At 43.7% G+C, this 21,367-nt stretch overlaps 1 protein-coding gene across 3 annotated transcripts; it reads left to right on the forward strand.

Moving 5' to 3' along the window:
- The first annotated feature begins 935 nt into the window (after nt 1-935).
- LOC138433772 (SLAM family member 8-like) lies at nt 936-19,815 on the forward strand. 3 transcript variants are annotated; one of them, XM_069577016.1, is made up of 7 exons: nt 1,647-1,794; nt 4,983-5,155; nt 6,231-6,608; nt 11,661-11,957; nt 13,414-13,548; nt 13,748-13,836; nt 15,664-19,815. In XM_069577016.1, the coding sequence occupies exons 3-7, from the start codon at nt 6,302-6,304 to the stop codon at nt 15,745-15,747; spliced, it is 912 nt and encodes a 303-aa protein (XP_069433117.1). In that variant the 5' UTR covers nt 1,647-1,794; nt 4,983-5,155; nt 6,231-6,301; the 3' UTR covers nt 15,748-19,815. The 3 variants fall into 3 exon arrangements, with proteins under 3 accessions (XP_069433107.1, XP_069433110.1, XP_069433117.1); XM_069577006.1 differs by lacking the exon at nt 4,983-5,155 and having other exon boundaries at nt 936-1,794; XM_069577009.1 differs by lacking the exon at nt 4,983-5,155 and having other exon boundaries at nt 1,589-1,794; nt 6,308-6,608.
- The last annotated feature ends 1,552 nt before the right edge of the window (nt 19,816-21,367 follow it).

The following is a 21,367-nucleotide window of genomic DNA, read 5'->3' on the forward strand; positions in this document are numbered from 1 at the left end:
ACAGGATGGTTAGTATGTTGAATGTGAGGTAGGATACCTCGGCTTTTTAAAAGTTCTAGGTGTTTTTCCAGCATATAAAGTCTACTGTCTGGCTCTCCCCCAGTGTCCGTGGCCTGTACCACATTGCTGGTTTTCTCTCTCTAGGCTCCTCCTCCTCAACTCACTTAAGCAAAAGATTTTCTAAACCAGACATTTCTCACACAAAGATTGTTCACTACAGGGGTAGGGACTTGGGGGAGAAGGACGTACCAGACTCATTCCTCTCCACCCTGAGAATGACTAGTAGATGAACTGACTGGATTTAAACTGCATTCAGAAATTTCTGACCACAGGACTCACAGACCGCCTTCTGAACTAATTTCCTCATTAGTAGATTGGGTTGGAGGGAATGAGCCAGTGCTGGATATTCTCTCGTCTGAGAGGTTGCAGAGCAGTTTAAGGTAGAGAGCACAAAATGGACTCCTGTGAGTTGTTTGAGGCCATAGAAAGGGATCGGACAGTGACTGGTATGGGGAAATTTTTTTCTAGAGTTTGTTGTCAAGAATCCAGACCTTACCCGTGATTCACTGTGTGACTTTCTGCAGGTCATGAAGCCACTCTTGATCTCAGTTTTCACATCTAGAAAATGGGTTTAGTGCACTGTGCCCTGAGTACCTTGAGTGCATGATTGTGGGGCCAGTCTTGTGGATGCAGCACTGGGGCTTGGGCAGAGGAGGAGAAAGCCTCAGTGGGCAGGAGAAGGAGGCATGGACCAGGGGTTAGGTAGATGGGGCTGCTCCTGTGGTGTGTGTGGCGTGACAATTCTCAGGTGTGAGGTATTCAGTCTGGGGAGAAGACACCAGAGCGTGAGCCTCAGTAGGTGGCAGTGAGTCTGAGGCAGCCGAGGCTGTGGCCAGAAGGAGTATAGATATCTACTCCTGCCCCTCCGTGATAACAGGAGCAGGGCTGGCAAAGGATGAAAGGGAAGTGGTGGGTGTGATGTAGACAAGAGCCTATTCAGAGACCATGGGGTCTGGCTTTTTTCTGTGTGTAGGGAGGATAACTGGTACTAGTGACAACTAGGAAAATCAGGAGAGTGCAAGCAATAGATAAATGCCAATATTTGTACTGGGCATGTGGGAATGCGACACTTTTCACAATGATCTTTATTTTCTTTTGGTAATGGCTTCTTACTTAGGCAACAGATAATTGAAGTTCACAGAAAATTAAAAAGGAAATTTATCTCACTAAATGGTATAAAGAAGATGTCTTGCCCACCCTGGCTGTAATAGTGTGGTGCTGTAGTGTAATAGTGTAATTTCTGTGCTGGACCATAGGTTGATATTAGTGACCAAGGATGCCTGGACTGAGCTGTTAGTCAGGGGAAACTAGTAAAGGGATTATAATGTGGGTAGGGGTAAGGAGTGTGCGATCACCAAACTAGCATGACCACAGGAGTGGGGCGCCTTGCCAATACAGTACAGGTATATCATAAAATGGAGTTGTTTATATAGTTTTTCTGCAATTATTTATTGAGGTCCTATTGTAGGTTCTGGGGATAATATGAAACATCTGAATGGCTTATTCTAGCCCTGTGAGCTGACATCCAGAACTAACTTGTTAGCCCCACCCTTGGGGTGGGGAAGAACCTAAGAACTCTTCGGAGTGAAGCCTTTCCCGCTCTCTTGCTGTTCCTCCTAAATGTTTCCTCTGCAGCTACATAGGCTGGCAGGCAGCCTAGGATGGAGCCCTCCTCAGAAGACCCCCACCTCTGCTGGACCACCCAGCTCCTGGGACTCACCAGCCTCCTCCTCAGTGAGTAGCCTGGGCTCTTTGTGGCAGGGGCAAGATACAGGGACCCCTTCTCTCTCTGATGTCTTAAGTTGTGTTGAGGCTGGGACCCCTGAGTGGAGGCAGCCTTGGCTAGCGTAAGGGATTCTTTACTAGGGAGGTGAGGTCACTACTGTTTCAATAACAGTTAAGTCAAGAGAGCCTGGCGCTCCATGTGGAGAGGAATAGAGAGAGGTACAGAAGCAGCTCCTGGGGACCAAGGGAGTGGGAACAAGGCCCTCCTGACCTGGCAGAGGGGATGTGCCAGCCTCTGTCACTGTCCCATGGAGAAGGGGCAGACCTAGAACCCTGGGTCTGAACTGGAGGAAGCAAATGGAGTCTAGTTTTCTTGGGCCGGTGCAGGATGTTGAATACAATAAAATTCTAATTTTGTAAAGTGAGGGGCGGCCTCCAAAATTTAAGGGTGTCTGTATAGCCACATGTTGTAAAAGAATGAAGAAACCATGGAAGGAATGGTAGACTGCTATGTAGGTTCCAGGAGGGGGTGAATTTGGAGAAGAAAGAAAGGAGGGTGAAGCAGGGAAGAAGGAATTAAACAAAAAGGGAACTTAAAGAAAGACTGTCCTGAGAAAGCTGTGTATCTCATTTATGACTTCCTCAGAAGTCATATGTGTTTGTAATGAAATTAAATAAAGACTGATGAGAAAATAATGAAGTGTAGTATCAATTCTGAAGAAAGTTTGGAAAGGTTTTATTGTTTTAATTTTTGGTTTTAGAGGCTTTCCAGGTGGCTTAGTGGGTAAAGAAGCCGCCTGCCAATGTAGGAGATGTAAGAGGTGCATGTTTGATCCCTGGGCTGGGAAGAATCTCTGGAGGAGGGCATGGTGACCAGTATTTTTGCCTGGAAAACCCCCATGGACAGAGGAACCTGGTAGGCTATAGTCCATGGGGTTGCAGATTCAGACACAACTGAGAGGCTGACACACACACACATCCCAGTCATTATATAAACTTGTTGGAGTTATATAAAATTCAGTGGGTTAGAGAGCATTTGTAAAAGCTCATTCTAAGTTGAATGTTCTAAGTTCTAAGTTCTAAATGCTAAGTTCATTCAGTTGTATCCAGCTCTTTGTGACCCTATGGACTGTAGCCCTTCAGGATTCTCTGTCCATGGGATTCTCCAGGCAGTAACATTGGAGTGGATTGCTTTGCCCTCCTCCAGGGGATCTTCCTGACCCTGGGACTGAACCTATTAGATTGAACCTGACCCATAAGATTGAACTCTTACATCTCCTGCTTTGGTAGGCCAGTTCTTTACCACCAGTGCCACTTGGAGAGCATTTGTAAACAGATGTCTTGAAATAACAGTGAGCTTTGCATGACATTACATCCCATTTAGCTAGGTACCTTTGTGACAACAGTAAAATGTAAGCTTTTTCTTCTCTCTCACAATTTGATTTAACTGGAGAGATATGTTAGAGTTTTTTTTTCTTCTCCTGCAGTTCCTGGGGCTCAAAGATTACATAAGAAGGACAGACAAATAGACATGCAGAGAGAGGGAGAGAGTGAGAGAGAACAAGAGAGAGAGACCTATCTTCTTCTTCTTCTTCATATATAGGCATTAATCTCTTCATGAGAACCCAAAATCTGGATGGCATAAAAGAGCAGAATTATATTTTTTCAGTTCTGGAGCCCAAAAGTACAAAATCAAGGTGTCAGCAGGACTACATTCTCTCTAAAACCTGTAGGGTGTATTACTCCGTGTGGGCTGCCAAAACAAGATGCCTCAGACTGGGTGGCTTATCAACAGAAATTTGTTTTCCCTTAGTTCAGGAGGCTATATTCTAAACTCAGGTTTCATGCCAATTCTGTTTCTGGCGAGAGAGGGATAGGGCACTGTGTCATGGGAACCTGCTGGCCATGGTGTCTGTGTCCTGATTTGTTTAGAGGGACTGGTAACACAGTCTTGCCCAGCTCTTTTCAGCTGACCTTCTGTGAACCATGTGGGGGAGTCCATTCTCATACCAGGGTGTGTGCTTTACAGTGGGGGCCCCCAATTCCTAGGCCACGGACAAGAACTGGTCCCTGGCCTGTTAGGAACTTGATCACACAGCAGGAGCTAAGTGGCAGGTGAGCGAGTGAAGCTTCATCTGTATTTGCAGCCACCCTATCACTCGAATTGCTGCCCAAGGTCAGGAAAACTAGCTCAGGGCTTCCACTGATTCTGCATTATGGTGAGCTGTACAATTATTCATATATATATCACAATGTATTATTATAATAATAGAAGTAAAGTGCACAATAAAAATAATGTGCTTGAATCATCCCGAAACCATCCCCTGCCTCCGTCTGTGGAAAAATTGTCTTCCATGACACCGGTCCCTAGTGCTGAAAGGTTGGAGACTGCTGCTCTACAGGGTAATATGTCCTTTGCAGCAGACCTAGTCTTGCACTAGTGTTTCAGAGGGGAGTGAGGTGTGGAATGAACTGACAGAAGAGGGGCTGTGAGGAGCCAGATAGGTTGTATGGATGAGTGAATACCATTTACTCTCGTGGACCACTGTCCCCACTGATACAGATCATGAAGGCTTTTGACCTAGGACTAAAAGGTTGTTAAGCTCAGTGTGAGGATCATGGTTCTGCAAAAGGAGCTGAAAGGACTGTGATGAAGGCCTGATCCTGAGAAAACGCCTTAATAAAAGCTGCTGATTAAGTGAAAACAAAAATATCAGAAACACCTGTGCATATGAATGCTGGCATGAGCTATTCTCTGCTTCCAGCGAGACCAGGAATGGGTATTAGTACAGCAGGAGGGAGGCAGGTTTGAGATGAGAACTTGATGATTTGAAGAGAAAACTGGGTCCTTGGCAATTGGAGCCCCACCCAGGTGAATCTTGACCTGAAGGATGGAAGAGGTTGTTTTTGCTTTCAGGATAAAGTTATTCTGTGGCACTTTCCCTGGTCCTATATTGTCCTACCCTGGTCCCCTAAAGGACAGAGGGCATCAGGTCTCTGGAACTTAAGCTTTAAGTGGGAAGATGGGCTCTGGATCAGGTCATCCTGAAGGAAATGTACCCACTGGTCACAGCTCTGCAGGAAAGTATCTGAGGAAGGCCCACTGCGACCTCTCAGGGACTGGCTGGGAAGTGCTGATTTGGTGGCAGGGACAGCAGGGCTCACTAACTGATCACTTGCTCCCTCTCATATTCTAGTCGCTGGCAGTTAGCCAGGGCCTTGTGACCAGTGCTGGCCAAAATCAAGAGCAGAGAGCTCGCTACTTCTGGACGGAAGCAGGGAAACCCCTGTGTAACTCCCCTCTCTCCCCTCCCTGCTGTGGGGCTGGGAGTCCATGAGGATGCTGTGAGCTCCACGTGTGCAGCTGCAAGTAGGTGGAGTCTCTTCCAAGTCTGATAGGACCTCTCTCTGTCACTCTTTCATGGGAACTGTGGTGGGGGATTTAAACACCCCTTGTTCTAAGACCATGAGGTATTATAACCATTTTTACACAGCATAGTTTATTTTATCCTGACTACTATACTGCCTGTAAACAGCAGGAAGGAGACCAGCCTTCATATTTATATTAGCTATCTATTGCGATCAGGTGTCTATTGTATAACCTGTCACCCCAAAACTTATTGCCTTGAACACCACCCAGTCAGTTTCTGTGGGTGAGGGCCCAGGGGTATTTCAGCTTGGTCCTCTGGCTCAGGGTCTCCCCAAATGAAATCAAAGTCTTGGCTGGGGCTGCATCAGCCCTAGGGTCATCTGAGAAGGATCTGCATCTAAGCGCACTTGTGCAGTTTCTGATGGGAAGCAGTTTCTGTGGCTGTTGGGTTGAGAGCCTCAGTTCCTTCCTGGCTGTTGGCCAGAGGCTCCCTCAGTTCCTTGCCGTGTGGGCCCCTGCCTAGGGCAGCTGACAACATGATAGCTGGGTTCCTCAGAGTGAGAAAGAAAGAAAGTGAAGGAGAGAAAGTGTGTGTGTGTAGGAAGAGGGACCCTACAGTCTTGTATAACCTAGTATCACAGAGTGATATCCATCTGTGTCTGTATTCTATAGACGCCAGTCACTAGGTGCAGCCCATTTTCCAGGGGAAGAGGTGTCAAAAGGGTGTGAACAGGAGGAAGGGGGGTTTTGGGAGACACTTTAGAAGCCCCTCCTACAATCTTACACTTAATATATACCGGAAAATGTGGTTCAGATCCATGATCTCACATAATTCATACTCACCATTATCAACCAAGTAAGGAAAATGTGGATTAGTAAGCTTAAGTAACTTGTAGAAGGTTACGCACCACCAGAACTAGGACTTGATCCCAGAATTATTTTAAATTCATTGTCCTTGCATTCCAAGAATCAGGAGAGTATATTGGATGGATTTAATGAAAAAGATGAATCCTGTTGTTTTCTCCTTTATTCTTAGCTGAGAAACTATTCACATTTCCTATCTCCATTGTCCTAGGCACCTGCAGCACAGTGGTCCAGAGTTCTGGAAAATATGTTTCTGAAGTTCAGGATTCCGGATTTGTTCCCATGCAGGGGATCCAAGGAGGTTCTGTGTTGTTTCATATAGTCAAGAAGCAAGAAGCTGACCCAGAGGAGGTCTCATGGGGCTTTGGCCCTGAGTTTAACTACAGAGTCTTCATGCGAGTCCACCGTGGGGCAGACACCCCAACCTGGATCAGCCTCCAGGACAAGTACCAGCAGAGGGTCCATGTGCCCAATGTGACGTCCCTGAGGATTGAGAACCTGACCCCAGAGGACAGTGGGCAGTATAGGGCTCGAGCCAGCTTCACTGGAGGAATAGAATTTAACCAGGTTTTCCTCCTCACTGTCTACGGTAAGCAACACCTCCTCACCCCACCCTATGGCTTCCCTCCTGCTTTTGTGCTAGGAGTTTCACATAGGCCCCATTTTTCATGATCCCTTCCAGACACCAGCCTTCATATCCTGTTTTCTCTTTCAGAGTTAGGGTAGATAGATTTGCCACAAATGGTGTACAGAGCTGATATTCATACCAGGGGTAAAATCACTTCAGTGTTTTGGGAAATGAGGATGAAAATTTGAGTAAGTGTACTTCTCATTAGCTCAGTTCAGTTCAGTTCTCTTCAGCTGTTGAGTTGTGCCTGACTCTTGTGACCCCAAGGACTGCAGCATGCCAGGCTTTCTGTCCATCACCAACTCCAGGAGCTTGCTCAAACTCATGTCCATTGAGTTGATGATGCCATCAAACCATCTCATTCTCTGTCATGTCCTTTTCCTCCTGCCTTCAGTCTTTACTAGCATCAGGGTATTTTCCAATGAGTAAGTTCTTCTCATCAGGTGGCCAAAGTATTGGTGCTTCAGCTTCAGCATCAGTCCTTCCAATGAATATTTCGGACTGATTTCCTTAAGGATTGACTGATTGGATCTCTTTGTAGTTCAAGGGACTCTCAAGAGTCTTCTCCAACACTACAATTCAAAAACATCAATTCTTCAGTGCTCAACTTTATTTATGGTCGAACTCTCTCATCTATACATGACTACTGGGAAAACCATAGCTTTGACTAGATGGACTTTTGCTGGCAAAGTAATGTCTCTGCTTAATAATATCCTGTCTAGGTTGGTCACAGCTTTTCTTCCAAGGAGCAAGCGTCTTTTAATTTCATGGCTGTAGTCACCGTCTGCAATGATTGTGGAGCCCAAGAAAATAAAGTCTGTCACTGTTTCCATTGTTTCTCCATCTATTTGCCATGAAATCATGCGACTGAATGTCATGATCTTCATTTTTTTTGAATGTTGAATTTTAAGCCAGCTTTTTCATTTTCCTCTTTCACTTTCAACAAGAGGATCTTTAGTTCTTCTTTGATTTCTGCCGTAAGGGTGGTGTCATCTGCATATCTGAGGTTATTGATGTTTCTTTTGGCAATCCTGAGTCCAGCTTGTGCTTCATCCAGCCCAGCAGTTTGCATGATGTACTATGCATATAAGTTAAATAAGTAGGGTGACAATATACAGTCTTGATGTACTCCTTCCCAATTTGGAACCAGTCTGTTTTTCCATCTCCAGTTCTAATTGTGGCTTCTTGACCTGCATGCAGGTTTCTCAGGAAGCAGGTAAGGTGGTCTGATATTCCCATCTCTTGAAGAATTTTCCACAATTTGTTGTGATCCACATAGTCAAAGGCTTCAGTGTAGTCAATGAAGCAGAAGATGATGTTTTTCTGGAATACTCTAGCTTTTTCTATGATCCAACAGATGTTGGTAATTTTCTTTGGTTCCTCTGCATTTTGTAAATCCAATTTGAACATCTGGAAGTTCTCAGTTCTTGTACTGCTGAAGCCTGGCTTGGAGAATTTTGAGCATTGCTTTGCTAGTATGTGAGATGAGTGCAATTGTGTGGTAGTTTGAATATTCTTTGGCATTGCCTTTTTTGGGGATTGGAATGAAAATGGACATTTTCCAATCCCGCGGCCACTGCTGAGTTTTCCAAATTTGCTGGCATATTGAGTGCAGCACTTTCAAAGGATCATGTTTCAGGACTTGAAATACCTCAGTTGGAATTCTGTCAACTCCACTATCTTTGTTCATAGTGATGCTTCCTAAATTCCACTTGACTTTGCACTCCACGATGTCTGGCTCTAGGTGAGTGATCACACCATTGTGGTGATCTGGGTCATTAAGATCTTTTCTGTATAGTTCTTCTGTGACGAAGTTCTCCACGTCTTGCTAATAAGTTCTGCTTCTGTTAGGTCCATTCTGTTTCTGTCGTTTAGTAGGCCCATCTTTGCATGAAATGTTCCCTTGCTATCTCTAATTTTCCCAAAGGGATCTCTAGTCTTTCCCATTGTATTATTTTTCTCTATTTCTTTGCACTGATCATTTAGAAAGGCTTTCTTATCTCTCCTTGCTATCTTTGGAAGTCTGCATTCAGATATACCTTTGCTTTTCTCCTTTGCCATTTGCTTGTCTTCTTTTCTCAGCTCGTCTTCTTTTCCCTTCCTCAGACAGTCATTTTGCCTTTTTGTATTTCTTTTTCTTGGGGATGGTTTTGATCACCACCTCTTGTACAATGTTATAATCCTCCATCCATAGTTCTTCGTTAGTATTTGTTATAATAATTATTCTTCTTTTATAGGACTCAGTTTATTTGATTTGTGTATTAACTCTATCTATTGCTTCTATCACAAATCACAAATTACTGGACATGAAACAACAGACTGGTTCCAAATCGGGAAAGGAGTACGTCAAGGCTGTATATTGCCACCCTGCTCATTTAACTTATATGCAGAGTACATCATGAGAAATGCTGGGCTGGATGAAGCACAGCTGGAATCAAGATTGCCAAGAGAAATATCAATAATTTCAGATATGCAGATGATGCCACCCTTACGGCAGAAAGCAAAAGAGAACTTAAGAGCCTCTTGATATAAGTGAAAGAGGAGAGTGAAACAGTTGGCTTAAAACTCAATATTCAGAAAACTAAGATCATGGCATCTGGTACCATCACTTCATGGGAAATAGATGGGGAAACAGTGAGAGACTTTATTTTTCTGGGCTCCAAAATCACTGCATATCGTGACTGCAGCCATGAAATTAAAAGAGGATTACTCCTTGGAAGAAAAGCTATAACCAACCTAGACAGCATTTTAAAAAGCAGAGACATTACTTTGCCAACAAAGGTCCGTCTAGTCAAAGTTATGGTTTTTTCCAGTAGTCATGTATGGATGTGAGAGTTGGACTCTAAAGAAAGCTGAGCGCTGAAGAATTGATGCTTTTGAACTGTGGTTGGATAAGACTCTTGAGAGTCCCTTGGACTGCAAGGAGATCCAACCAGTCCATCCTAAAGGAAATCAATCCTGAACTTTCATTGGAAGGACTGATTCTGAAGCTGAAACTCCAAGGCTTTGGCCACCTGGTGCAAAGAACTGACTCATTGGAAAAGACCCTGATGTTGGGAAATGTTGAAGGTGGGAGGAGAAGAGGAGACAGAGGATGCGGTGGTTAGATGGCATCACCGATTTGATGGACATGAGTTTGAGTAAGCTCTGGGAGTTGGTGATGGACAGGGAAGGCTGGCGTACTGCAGTCCATGGGTTTGCTAAGAGTCAGACTTGACTGAGTGACTGAACTGAACTAGTGGCTTAAGACACAAAAATATTATTTTATCTTTCTGGAAGTCAGAGGTCAGACAGAAGTCTCAAATATTAGTAACAATCTAGAAGTTGAGAGTTATGTTTTATTTGGTAGACATTTTCAGGACTTCAAGCCTAAGAGACAGCATCTCAAGTAACCCTAAGAGAACTGCTCTGAGGAGGCAGAGGGAGGAGTCAGGTCATATACAATTTGCAACAAGGGGCAGGTAGTCTGAACTTTAAAGGATTATTGGTAATTAAGCAAAACCAGATATCTCAAGGAATTTAGCACTTTTCCATGTATGGGAAAGTGCAAAAGTCTGGGCTTACTGAAGTCATTCTTTTCATATTCATCTCAGCTCTCTGGGGCTTTTTCCTTCCCTCGCCACCCCATCACCCCAGCTCCTCAGGGATCACCATGGGAAATGACTGAAGGCTGCAAGATAACAGGCATTGTTCTTCCTGGGCCCCTTTTGAGCTCAGAAATTTCTGTTTGGGGGCTGGGATCACTGATGGCTGTGGCATCCTTGGACTGGGGTCACTGATGGCTGTGGCATCCTTGGACTGGGGTCACTGATGGCTGTGGCATCCTTGTTTATTGATACGGCAGGAAATGCTCCATTTTCAGTGCTGTCAGAACTGTCTTCCTTCCTTTAGGTTCCAGAGGAACAAATGACTGCCGGCATTCTTTGGCTCATGGTCACACTTGTCCATCTTCAGAGCCAGCAATGGAGGGATGATTTCTTCTCACACTGATCCCTCTGACCTCCTCCTCTTCTTCCTTCTTCTACTTTTAAGGACCCTTGTATTGCCTTGGTTCCAACCAGGTATTCTGGAATAAATCCCTATTTGAAGGTCAATTAATAAATATCCTTAATCCATCTGTTACCTTCATTCCTCTTTGCCAAATAGCCTAACATAAACAGAGGTTCTGGGGATTAGGGCATTATGCATCTACCACAAGTTGGAAATCCATAGGTAGGTAGTCCTCCCTGTCCTCTCTCTTTTTACCTGACAGAGCTGTAATTGCTTACTAAGACCCCTCAAATCTCGCTCCCAAATCCTCAACAGATACAGGAGAAAATTTACAGTGCATCTTAAGAGCCTTATTTAGTCAACTCTTTGTTTCCCTAAAGTTTCTGTTGCATAGGGAAATAGAGACATGAGAATGACTTGGAACAGTTTAGGACCCCACGTGATATCTATAACAGTTGCTATGTCAATCAGCAACTTCTTCTCTGCCTGTGGGAACTTCAAGTTTAGCGGCATGTTCTAACCACACTTGGGTTGTAGTTCCTGGTCACTACCAGTGAATCTCTTAGAAATGTCTTTACTTTTGGCATCTAGCACAGGCCATATGTCAGTACTCCACAAGGGCTGTGTGTCCCAGGAATCATCTGAACAGGAGAAGCAGGGCAACGGCCCTGGACCAGGTCAAGTCCTTCCTTCCCCGACTCCTTCCCCTGGAAAGAAGGAAACATCCCAATTTCTTACATACAATGAGTCCTGGAAGGTGAAGTCCATCATATAGTTTTTTTTTTTTTTAATGGAAGAATTTTAAGGCTTGCTAATCTATTGAGCTCACATAGGACTTACCTCAATTGTTCCCTTTCTTATTGTCATTGCTGGGTTTGGGGAAAATGGTGTTTCTTCTGGAAATGCATTGACCATCCTGAGAGGGAGGGTGCCAGAGCTCCAGTAAGATAATGGATGAGAGAATGTGAACTGCCATGTTCTGCACTCATGTGATGCTTCATTCTTTTGTCTCACCTGCCCCAGAGCCCATGATCCTTCCTGAGATTCTGGTCAAGTCATCATCCATCACACGAGGCTGGTGCAATATCACCCTGGAGTGCAGGGACCCAGGGAACAGAGAGGACTTGAAGGTGACCTGGGAGAGCGAGGGCCTTCCCAGGGAGCTGGAGTGGAGTGGGACACCAGGATCAGCCCCCAGCTCCTGGAGCCTGACTGTGAACCTGTCCCTGAGCCAGCCTAATGCCAGCCTCACCTGTGTGGTCAGCAACCATGTGGACAAGAAAACTGCCTCTGTAGACTTTGGGAAAATCTGTTTCCCTGGTGAGCACAACCTACCAGAGGGGAGGGACACTCTTGGAGCTCAGGTGTACTGGGGTGAGAGCTCTGGGCTTTTGTCCCCACTGTGTTATTAGCACCACCTTCCACCAGGTCACCCCATACAGGAGCCTGGGAAGCACAACCAATTTGCTTTTGCTTTTGAATTTCTCTCACATCCATGCTCTCCTCTCCACCCCTTGCCCCTGTTGGTCCAGGCACTAGCCTTCCAGTACCTCTGCCCACATCATTCATCATTCATTGTGTGTCTAGAGTGATCTTTAGGAAAAGTGAATTGGATTGTTTCAATTGTGTCATCTGAGGGACTTGACTCACAGCAACTCCCTGTAGGATTCAGGGCTCAGTGTCTCTCTTCTCATGTATTTCACACAGGATTGTTTGCCTAGAGCCCCTTCTGACCCTCTGGAAATGCTATTTCCTTTACCACCAGCCCTCCCAAGTCAAGAGTCCTTCACTTTGTTACTGCTGTTGAAGGATGTCTCTCAGTTAAGGCTAGTGATTTTAACTGAGTGATCAATACGGTTACACGGGGCCCCATGCTGGTTATGGTTCTGCTTTTAATAACATTTGAAGAAAAGGAACCCAGTCTCAGTTGGCAGAGGGCCTTGCTGGTGCCATAACCTTCCAGTAGAGATGTTATCTTTTTAAAGGAGTGATCGATGGCCACTCCACACTGAGTAGCAATGCAGTTTGTAGACTTGTTTCCTGTGCAGATTAGAACACCTTGAGGGCAGAGGCCGTGTCTTGTCTCCTTTGAATTCATGTTCCAAGCAAAGATCCTGGCAATGTTTCCTCACATTCAAGTGTTGCATTGAATTATTAATGACCTGGTGTGTAGTTCACCCTTCTAACCCATCCTTCCCAAGGGAGACCTGACCTACTGGGGGGATCTGATATATCAGCATCCCTTAAATACCCTATAACCCTTGCCTCAGCCTCATCACGGACTCTCAGATAAAATTAAACACTCAGTAAACCCTTAAGAAAGAGATTCTTACCCTCTCTTATCCTCCTTTTCCAGTTCTTTCCTGCCCTGTCCTTCTCCTCCCTGCCACAGTGGGGTGATGGCAATCCTCATGGCTGATGATCTGATACAGACATGCCGTGAACATTATGTTCCTCCTTCCTGAAATGCTGTGCCTACCCTGAATATGTGGGAAACTCCTACTCCTCCCTCAAGACTCAATTTATGCATCACCTCCTCTGGAAGGCCCTCCTTGAAGACATGCGTACAAGATGTAAACCTCCATTGAACTTCAATGTCTGACTGCGAGATTTTGGTATTTTCTCAGTTCAGTTATGAATGAACCTGCTGCACTCTTCAACTTCTGGACCAGGACTTCAGACTTCTCCCTGTGTTCTCTATCTCACTATGGCAATGGTTATTTAAAATTCTGTCTTCTCTTAACCATTCTCCATTTTCTCTGTGTGAGGGAAACAGGTTCACAAGAACAGAGCATTGCTGGTCCCCTTGAAGGCATCCTATGGGCTGTTGTGGCTGTGCTATTCTTTCTGGGAACTGGACTGTACTTTTGGAAGACATATAAGAAGGAAAGGAACACAGAGACCGGAAGAGGCAGGTTGCACTTCTCTTTCATCCTCAGATAACTCCTCTCTTCCACTGAAACCCTTTCTTCTTCACTTTGCTGCTCAGAGATTGCACTTGCAAAGGGGCTGGTGTGTGTGATCATGGCATTGGGGTCATAACCATGGAGCTGGGCACAGGTTTTCAAGACTGAGATTCAAGCTCCACTCTGTGTATGTGTGTGACTCAGGAGCAGCATTGCAGGAGGACGACAGGAACCAAGATGATGGCAACTGGGCAGAGCAGCACCAGGAAGAGTATCAAGAAGGCATGTACCAGGTGAGAGGTGGGAGCTGAGCTCATCCTAGGTTGTACTAGGTCCCTCTGCAGCTGCACTTGTGCTTATCAAACCTAGTCATTGCTATTTCTGGTCCTACTATTCTTTCTGAAAAACCAACGTTATTAACTAGGAAAATTTATGTCTGAGGCCTGTGTGGTACTGGGTACTTAGGGGGAACCATAAACAGTGCCTGTCAGCAGCACTGGTTCCATGTGGGTTCCTTTGCAGTCCATTATTTAGTCACTAAGTCACATCCAACTCTTTGCAACCCCATGGACTGTAGCACTCCAGGCTTCCCTAACCTACCCTATCTAATGAAGCTTGTTCAAACTCATGTTCATTCAGTTGGTGATGCCATACAACCATCTCATCCTCTTTCACTCCCTTCTCCTCCTGCCCTCAATCTTTTCTAGCATCAGGGTCTTTTCCAATGAGTTGGCTGTTCACATAGGGTGATCAAAGTGTTGGAGCTTCAGCTTCAGCATCAGTCCTTCCAATGAATATTCAGGACTGATTTCCTTTAGGATTGGCTGGTTGGATCTCCTTGCAGTCCAAGGGACTCTCAAGAGTCTTCTCCAGCACCACAGTTCTAAAGCATCAATCCTTTGGTGCTCACTCAGCCTTCTTTATGGTCAGCTCCCACATCTGACTACTGGAAAAAACATAGCTTTGACTATACATACCTTTTCAGCAAAGTAATTCTGCTTTTTTTTTTTGATGATAAATTGCTTTTATTTTTTTTATAAATTTATTTATTTATTTATTTTTTAAATTTTAAAATCTTTAATTCTTACATGCATTCCCAAACATGACCCCCCTCCCACCTCCCTCCCCACAACATCTCTAAATTCTGCTTTTTAATATGCTGTCTAGGTTGGTCATAGCTTTTCTTTCAAGAAGCAAGCATCTTTTAATTTCATGGCTGCAGTCATAGCCCGTGCTGATTTTGGAGCCCAAGAATATAAAATCTGTCACTGTTTCCACTTTCCCCTCATCTCTTTGCCTTGAAACGATGGGACCAATGCCATGATCTTTGTTTTTTAAATGCTGAGTTTTAAGCAAGCTTTTTTTCATGCTCCTCTTTCACCTTCATCAAGAGACACTTTAGTCCTTCTTCACTTTCTGCCGTAAGGATGTTGTCATTTTCATATCTGAGATTGTTGATATTTCTCTCAGCAATCTTGATTCCAGCTTGTGATTCATCCAGCCTGTTTTTTTTTTTTGTGTGTGTGTGTCTGTGTGTATGAGATGTACTTTGCATATAAATTAAATAAGTGGGGTCTCAGTGTACAGCCTTGATGTACTCCTTTCCCAATTTTGAACCAGTTCATTGTTCCAAGTCTAGTTTGAATTGTTGCTTCTTGACCGGCATATAGGTTTCTCAGGAGACATGTAAGGTGGTCTGGTATACCCAACTCTTTAAGAATTTTTCCACAGTATTTTGTGATTCCCACATTCAAAGGCTTTAGTGTAATTAATGAAGCAGAAGTAAATATTTTTCTGGAATTTCCTTGCATTTTCTATGATCCAACGTGTGTTGGCAACTTGATCTCTTATTCCTCTGTCTTTTCTAAATCCAGCTTGTAAATCTGGAATTTCTTGGTTCATGTACTGCTGAAGGCTAGCTTGAAGGATTTTGAGCATTACTTTGCTAGCATGTGAAATGAGTGCAATTTTATGGTAATTTGAACATCCTTTAGCATTGCCTTTCTTTGGGATTGAAATGAAAACTGACTTTTCCAGTCCTGCGGACACTTCTGAGTTTTCCAAATTTGGTCTAGTTTATACTTTATCTGTTTTGAGAATCCATTATCTTTCACTCCTAGAGTATCAGCGCGCGATATCTGGAACAAGAGTTGCCTCTCAACACTGTCTACTCTGCAGTCCAGAACATACCTGCGAGAGTATGAAGATAATATAATTAAAGGAAACAAAGGAATCTTGGGACACTTTCACTTTGATGCTGACATCCTTCAGATACCTGCTTGAATTCTGGTTCAGCTCTGGCTGCTCCTGGTCTTTTACTCTGACCTTTGTGATCTCAGCTCAACAAGAGATGGAGCTGAAATTTCAGAGCCGATAATGGACCAAGCTTTATCCTGGGCACTCTACAAATATTATCTCTTCTAATTCTCACAAGGAACCTCTAGGGTAGGTGTTATGTTCTGTATTTTATAGGATAGTAAATATTATTCCCAAGCTATTGGTGGCAGATGAAAACCTTAAATTCAACACTGAGTGAATCCAGATTTCACATATCACCCTTCTTTACATGGGCACTGAACCCTGAAATATTGGATGGGAATGTCCTTCATTTGTTCCTCTCCCAAAGACCTAGCCTCTGATGCTGGTGCTGCAATATGGACTGATTTCATTGCTGAATCATCTGGTGGCTAAAGAGGTGTAACCCCTTAAGTGGGCAATGGGGACTCGGTATGCAGGAGACATGGAAAGAGGGACCTTGACAGTTTAGAGGAAACATTCTGAGAGGAATGCTTCTCATTCTTGGGTCTTGTGAGAGTTCTTCCTCTCTTTACAAGATGTGTTGTGGATTTCAGCAGCACAGTCTTCAAACCAGCTTCACTTACATTGTTATTCAAAAGTTCACTCAATAGGTTTTACATAAGTTTTTCATTTAAACATTCAATGATTCTGTGAGGCAGAAATTTCCACTGCACAGGTGGAAAACTAAAACTCACAGATGTTAAACACCACAGTTAAGCTCCTCAAGTAAAGTGATATGCTTGATTTAGGTTTACAGAGGATCACAGTTTCCCTAATTTTGACTCTTATTTCCTCCATTATTCCAGACACCCAACCAATCATTATCTTCCATTGGGTTATCCTTCAAAATGGTTTTTGTAGTCCACTCTCCTCTCATTCTTTTATTCTTATTTTCTGTCTATAGAAATATTCTACCTGCAGTTTCATCATTTTCACATTTCCACCAGCAATATAGGAGAATTCCTGCACATAACTCATTTTTTTGATTATAACTTTCCTAGTATGTGGGTGATGTAATATCTCATTGTCATTTTGAATTGCATTTCACTAATAATTAATGAAATTAGAAGAATATTGCTTCTTGACAGGAAAACTATGAAAACCTAGAGAGTGTGTTAAAAAGCAAAGATGTCATGATGGTGACACAGGTCCATGTAACCAAGGCTATGGTATTTCAAGTAGTCGTGTACAGTTGTGAGAGCTGGGCAATAGAGAAGGCTGAGTGCCAAAGAAATGATGCTTTCAAACTTTGGTGGTGTAGAAGACTCTTGAGAATCACTTGGAAAGCAAGGAGAGCAAACCAGTCAATCTTAAAGGAAACCTGGAATACTCATTGGAATGCTTGATGCTGAAACTGAAGCTCCAATTGTTTGGCTACCTGATGTGAACATCTGACTCATTGGAAAAGACCCTGATGATGGGAAAGATTGAAGTCAGAAGGAGAAGAGGGCAACAGAGGATGAAATGGTTGGATGGCATCACTGCTTCAGTGGACATGAACTTGGGCAAACCTGGGAGATGGCAAGGGACAAGGAAGCCTGGTGTGCTGCAGTCCATGGGACTGCAAAGAGTTGGACACGTCTTGATGACTGAACAAAAACAATGATGATGAATAAGGTTGACTATTTTTTCATGTATATTAACTATTTGTATACCTTATTTGAATTAATCTGTCTCTCCCTCTAAGTCTCTCTCATCATGCTTTGTTTCCACCATACCAATAGAACTGCTTTTGTTCAAGTCACTAGGAAACTTCATGTCATTAAATCTAATAGACAGCCTGTTTCATCTCCCTCAAAGCTCAGCAGCAATGGTGCTGTCCTTACTTGAATCCTTGCATCACTATGTATTCAACAATCACAATTCTTTTTCTCACACTCAGTGGCAGCTCCCTTGTTGCTTTGACTAGTTTCTTTCTTATCTTTTCAATCTCGCAATTCTGGAATATCCCAGGGATCAGACACAGACCATCCACATCACCTTGCTTCACTATCTACACTCATTACTTTCTGATGTTATGGCCATGCACTAATCCTCAAACCTGTGTCTATGTAAACTTATGAAGCAAAAATGTCTTGCAGATGTAATCAAAGTTAAGGTCCTTGAGATGAGAGATTACTCTGGATTATCTAGGTGGTCCTATTTTAATCATGGAAGTTCACCAAAGTGGAAGAATAAGAGGTAGAAAAGTGGGTCTGAGAGATATGAGGTAAGAATTCGACATACTGTTGCTGTCTTTGAAGATGGAGTAAGAGGACCGTACGTCCAGCACATGTGGGGTCTGTAGAAGCTAGGGAAGCATACAACTAGGTGAACATGAAGACCTCAGTCTTACAACTGCCAAGAATGGAATTCAGGTCATAACAAGAACCAGCAGAAAATGGATTCTCCTTCTGAGACCCTAGAAAGGATCATAGCTTATGAATGCTGCTGCTAAGTCACTTCAGTCGTGTCCGACTCTGTGCGACCCCATAAACGGCAGCCCACCAGGCTCCCCCGTCCCCGGGATTCTCCAGGCAAGAACACCGGAGTGGGTTGCCATTTCCTTCTCCAGTGCATGAAAGCGAAAAGTGAAAATGAAGTCACTCAGTCGTGTCCGACTCTTAGCGACCCCATGCACTGCAGCCCACCAGGCTCCTCCGTCCATGAGATTTTTCCAGGCAAGAGTACTGGAGTGGGGTGCCATTGCCTTCTCCAATAGCTTATGAATACCTCAATTTAATATCAGTGAGACTCACACCAGACTTCTGATTTTCAGAAATGTGAGATAATAATTTTGTGTTAAGCAACTATATTTGTAGTGATTTCTATGGCAGCAATAGAAACCCAACATAGATATGTACCATCTCATGATTTTAAACACTTGACTGCTCCAAAAATTCTGGTCTGGATTTCTCCAAAGGAGTCCACATTGTAAATATCCAACCATTTAGTTGACATCTCCACTTCGATGTATAATAGATATCTCAAACTTTACATGTCTATGTTTAAGCTTCCTAATCATGTTCTCATACAGTTTTCCAATCCCAATAAATGCTACCTTCACACTTCCATTTTTTTATCACATAATTTTGCTGTTATCCTTGATTTTACTCATTTTCTCACAACCCACATTCTATCAGCAAATACTGTTATCTTTTCTATCTATCAATATTTCTAATCTATCATCTATTTATCTATCTTTTATTTGTATTGGTAATATGACTACCTCTTACCACATATCTGATTCAAGATGACCACCAATTTCCACCTGGAGTAGTTTACTAACCACACAGTCTCTCTGTTTCTGTACCCCTTTATGTTTATTTTCAAATAGCATTCAGAGTAGTCTTTCTAATAATACGTTACATCATATAGGCAGGATGGGATTAACAGCAGATATTGGGTTATCTTGGTATTATAAATAGATATTCACATATGTTTATCTGGGCCACAAGGAATATAAAAATTGATGTGAAGATGTTGATAGTGGTTGTCTCCTGGGGTCTGTCTCTTCTGTATCCTATTTTCCAAAAAGACTTAACAGAAAGAAAAGATCATCCATTTAAATTTTTGAGCATGGGATTGATATGACCTAATGTCATGACTAAGAGCTGATCTTAGTAAAGCCACATACAAGCCAAGCGGAAGTTTATCATCTTGTAAACTAGTTATGGACTGAATTATGTCCCCTCAAAATCCGCATGTTGAAGCCCTAAATCTTAATGTGACTAGAATTTGAGATATAGCCTTTATGGAGATAATTAACATTCAATGAAGTCAATAGGGAGGAGACTAATTTGATAGAACTTATGAGAAGAGAAAGAGCTCTCTCTCTGCCCTGACAGAGAAAAGGCCATATGAGGTCACAGTGAGAAGCTGTTGTTTGCAAGCCTAGGAGGGAGGTATTACCAGAAACCAACCTTTACTGCACCTTGATCTTGGACCTTGAATCTTCAAAAATATGAGAAAATAAATTTATGGTGTGTAAGTCATGCAGTCTGTGATATTCTACTAAAGCAGCCAGAGAACACTAATATATGTTTTCATTGAAATCCCCCATAAACATACTTATATCTGTCTAGACACTAAAGGCAGCAAGAGAAAACAAGTAGATGACACATTTTATTCTATAGATGAACATTTTGTTCTAATTGTTGTTCTAATTGATGCCAACACAAAATCCTTGTTAACTGCTCACAACTCTGACTATTCTTCAGGTCACCTACAGAGTTTTCAAAAATACAATTGCCTGAAACCCTTACCCAAACTACAAATCATTGACCAAAGGTTTTCAGTTCTTAACACCCACTATGCTTCAGAATGATCTATTTGTATTGTAAAAAAATCTAAATAGATCATTCTGAAGCATAGTGGGTGTTAAGACTGAAAACCTTTGGTCTAGATGGTGTTTTCAGAAAGTTCAAATGGGAAGACAAAGAGAGATTGAGAGTTTGCCTTCCAAGATGATGCTTAATGTGTGCTCAGCACAAAGTGCAGTAAATATTGGTTGAGTGGAGGAAGGAGTGAATGATGAGGCTCCTCAACTTGGCATTATTTGCATGTGTTCACCAAGGTTCAGAATCTGACCCTTAGGCTCAGGCTGAGTCCAGAAACTCCATCTCATCATTTGCCCAGAAAATGGATTAACTTGGAGATGAAAAATCTTGATAACAAACGTCATCAGATGCTGATACATAAAATCATGTTCCTTATTTACTAAGCACGGATGGCTGCGACTGGTGCACTAAGCGCGGCCGAGAGGAGCTACCCCATGTCCGAGGTCAGGGGCAGAAGCCGGGAGGACCCCATGCCCGAAGGGCAGTGGCGAAGAGGCGTTACTCCACATCTGAGGTCAGGGGCAGGGGCTGAGAGTGCCAGGCTGCGCCAGTGCAGGAATGGCCGAGAGGAGCTACCCAAGTCCAAGGCCAGGGGTGGTGGCCGAGAGGGGCTACCCCGTGTCCAAGGTCAGGAGCAGGCTGGGAGGAGCCACCTCGCATCTGAGGTCAGGGGTGTTGGCTGGGAGGAGCCACCCTGTGCCATAGGCCGGGGCGGTGGCTGGGAGGAGCAACCCCATGCCCAAGGAGCAGTGGCTGCATGGGCGCAGGGGGGCCTACAGGAGCTATCCCAAGTTGAAGGTCAGGAAGGGAGGCGGTGAGGAGATACCCCTCCTCCAAGGTAAGGAGCAGCGGCTGCACTTTGCTGGAGCAGCTGTGAAGAAATACCCCATGCCCAAGGTAAGAGAAACCCAAGTAAGACGGTAGGTGTTGCAAGAGGGCATCAGAGGGCAGACACACTGAAACCATACTCACAGAAAACTAGTCAATCTAATCACACTAGGACCACAGCCTTGTGTAACTCAATGAAACTAATCCATGCCTGCGGGGCAACCCAGGGTGGGCGGGTCATGGTGGAGAGGTCTGACAGAACGTGGTCCAGTGGAGAAGGGAGTGGCAAACCACTTCAGTATTCTTGCCTTGAGAACCCCATGAACAATATGAAAAGGAAAAATGATAGGATACTGAAAGAGGAACTTCCAGGTCAGTA

The sequence above is a fragment of the Ovis canadensis genome, chromosome 1, assembly GCF_042477335.2.
Source record: "Ovis canadensis isolate MfBH-ARS-UI-01 breed Bighorn chromosome 1, ARS-UI_OviCan_v2, whole genome shotgun sequence".
NCBI classification, from domain to species: Eukaryota; Metazoa; Chordata; class Mammalia; order Artiodactyla; family Bovidae; genus Ovis; species Ovis canadensis.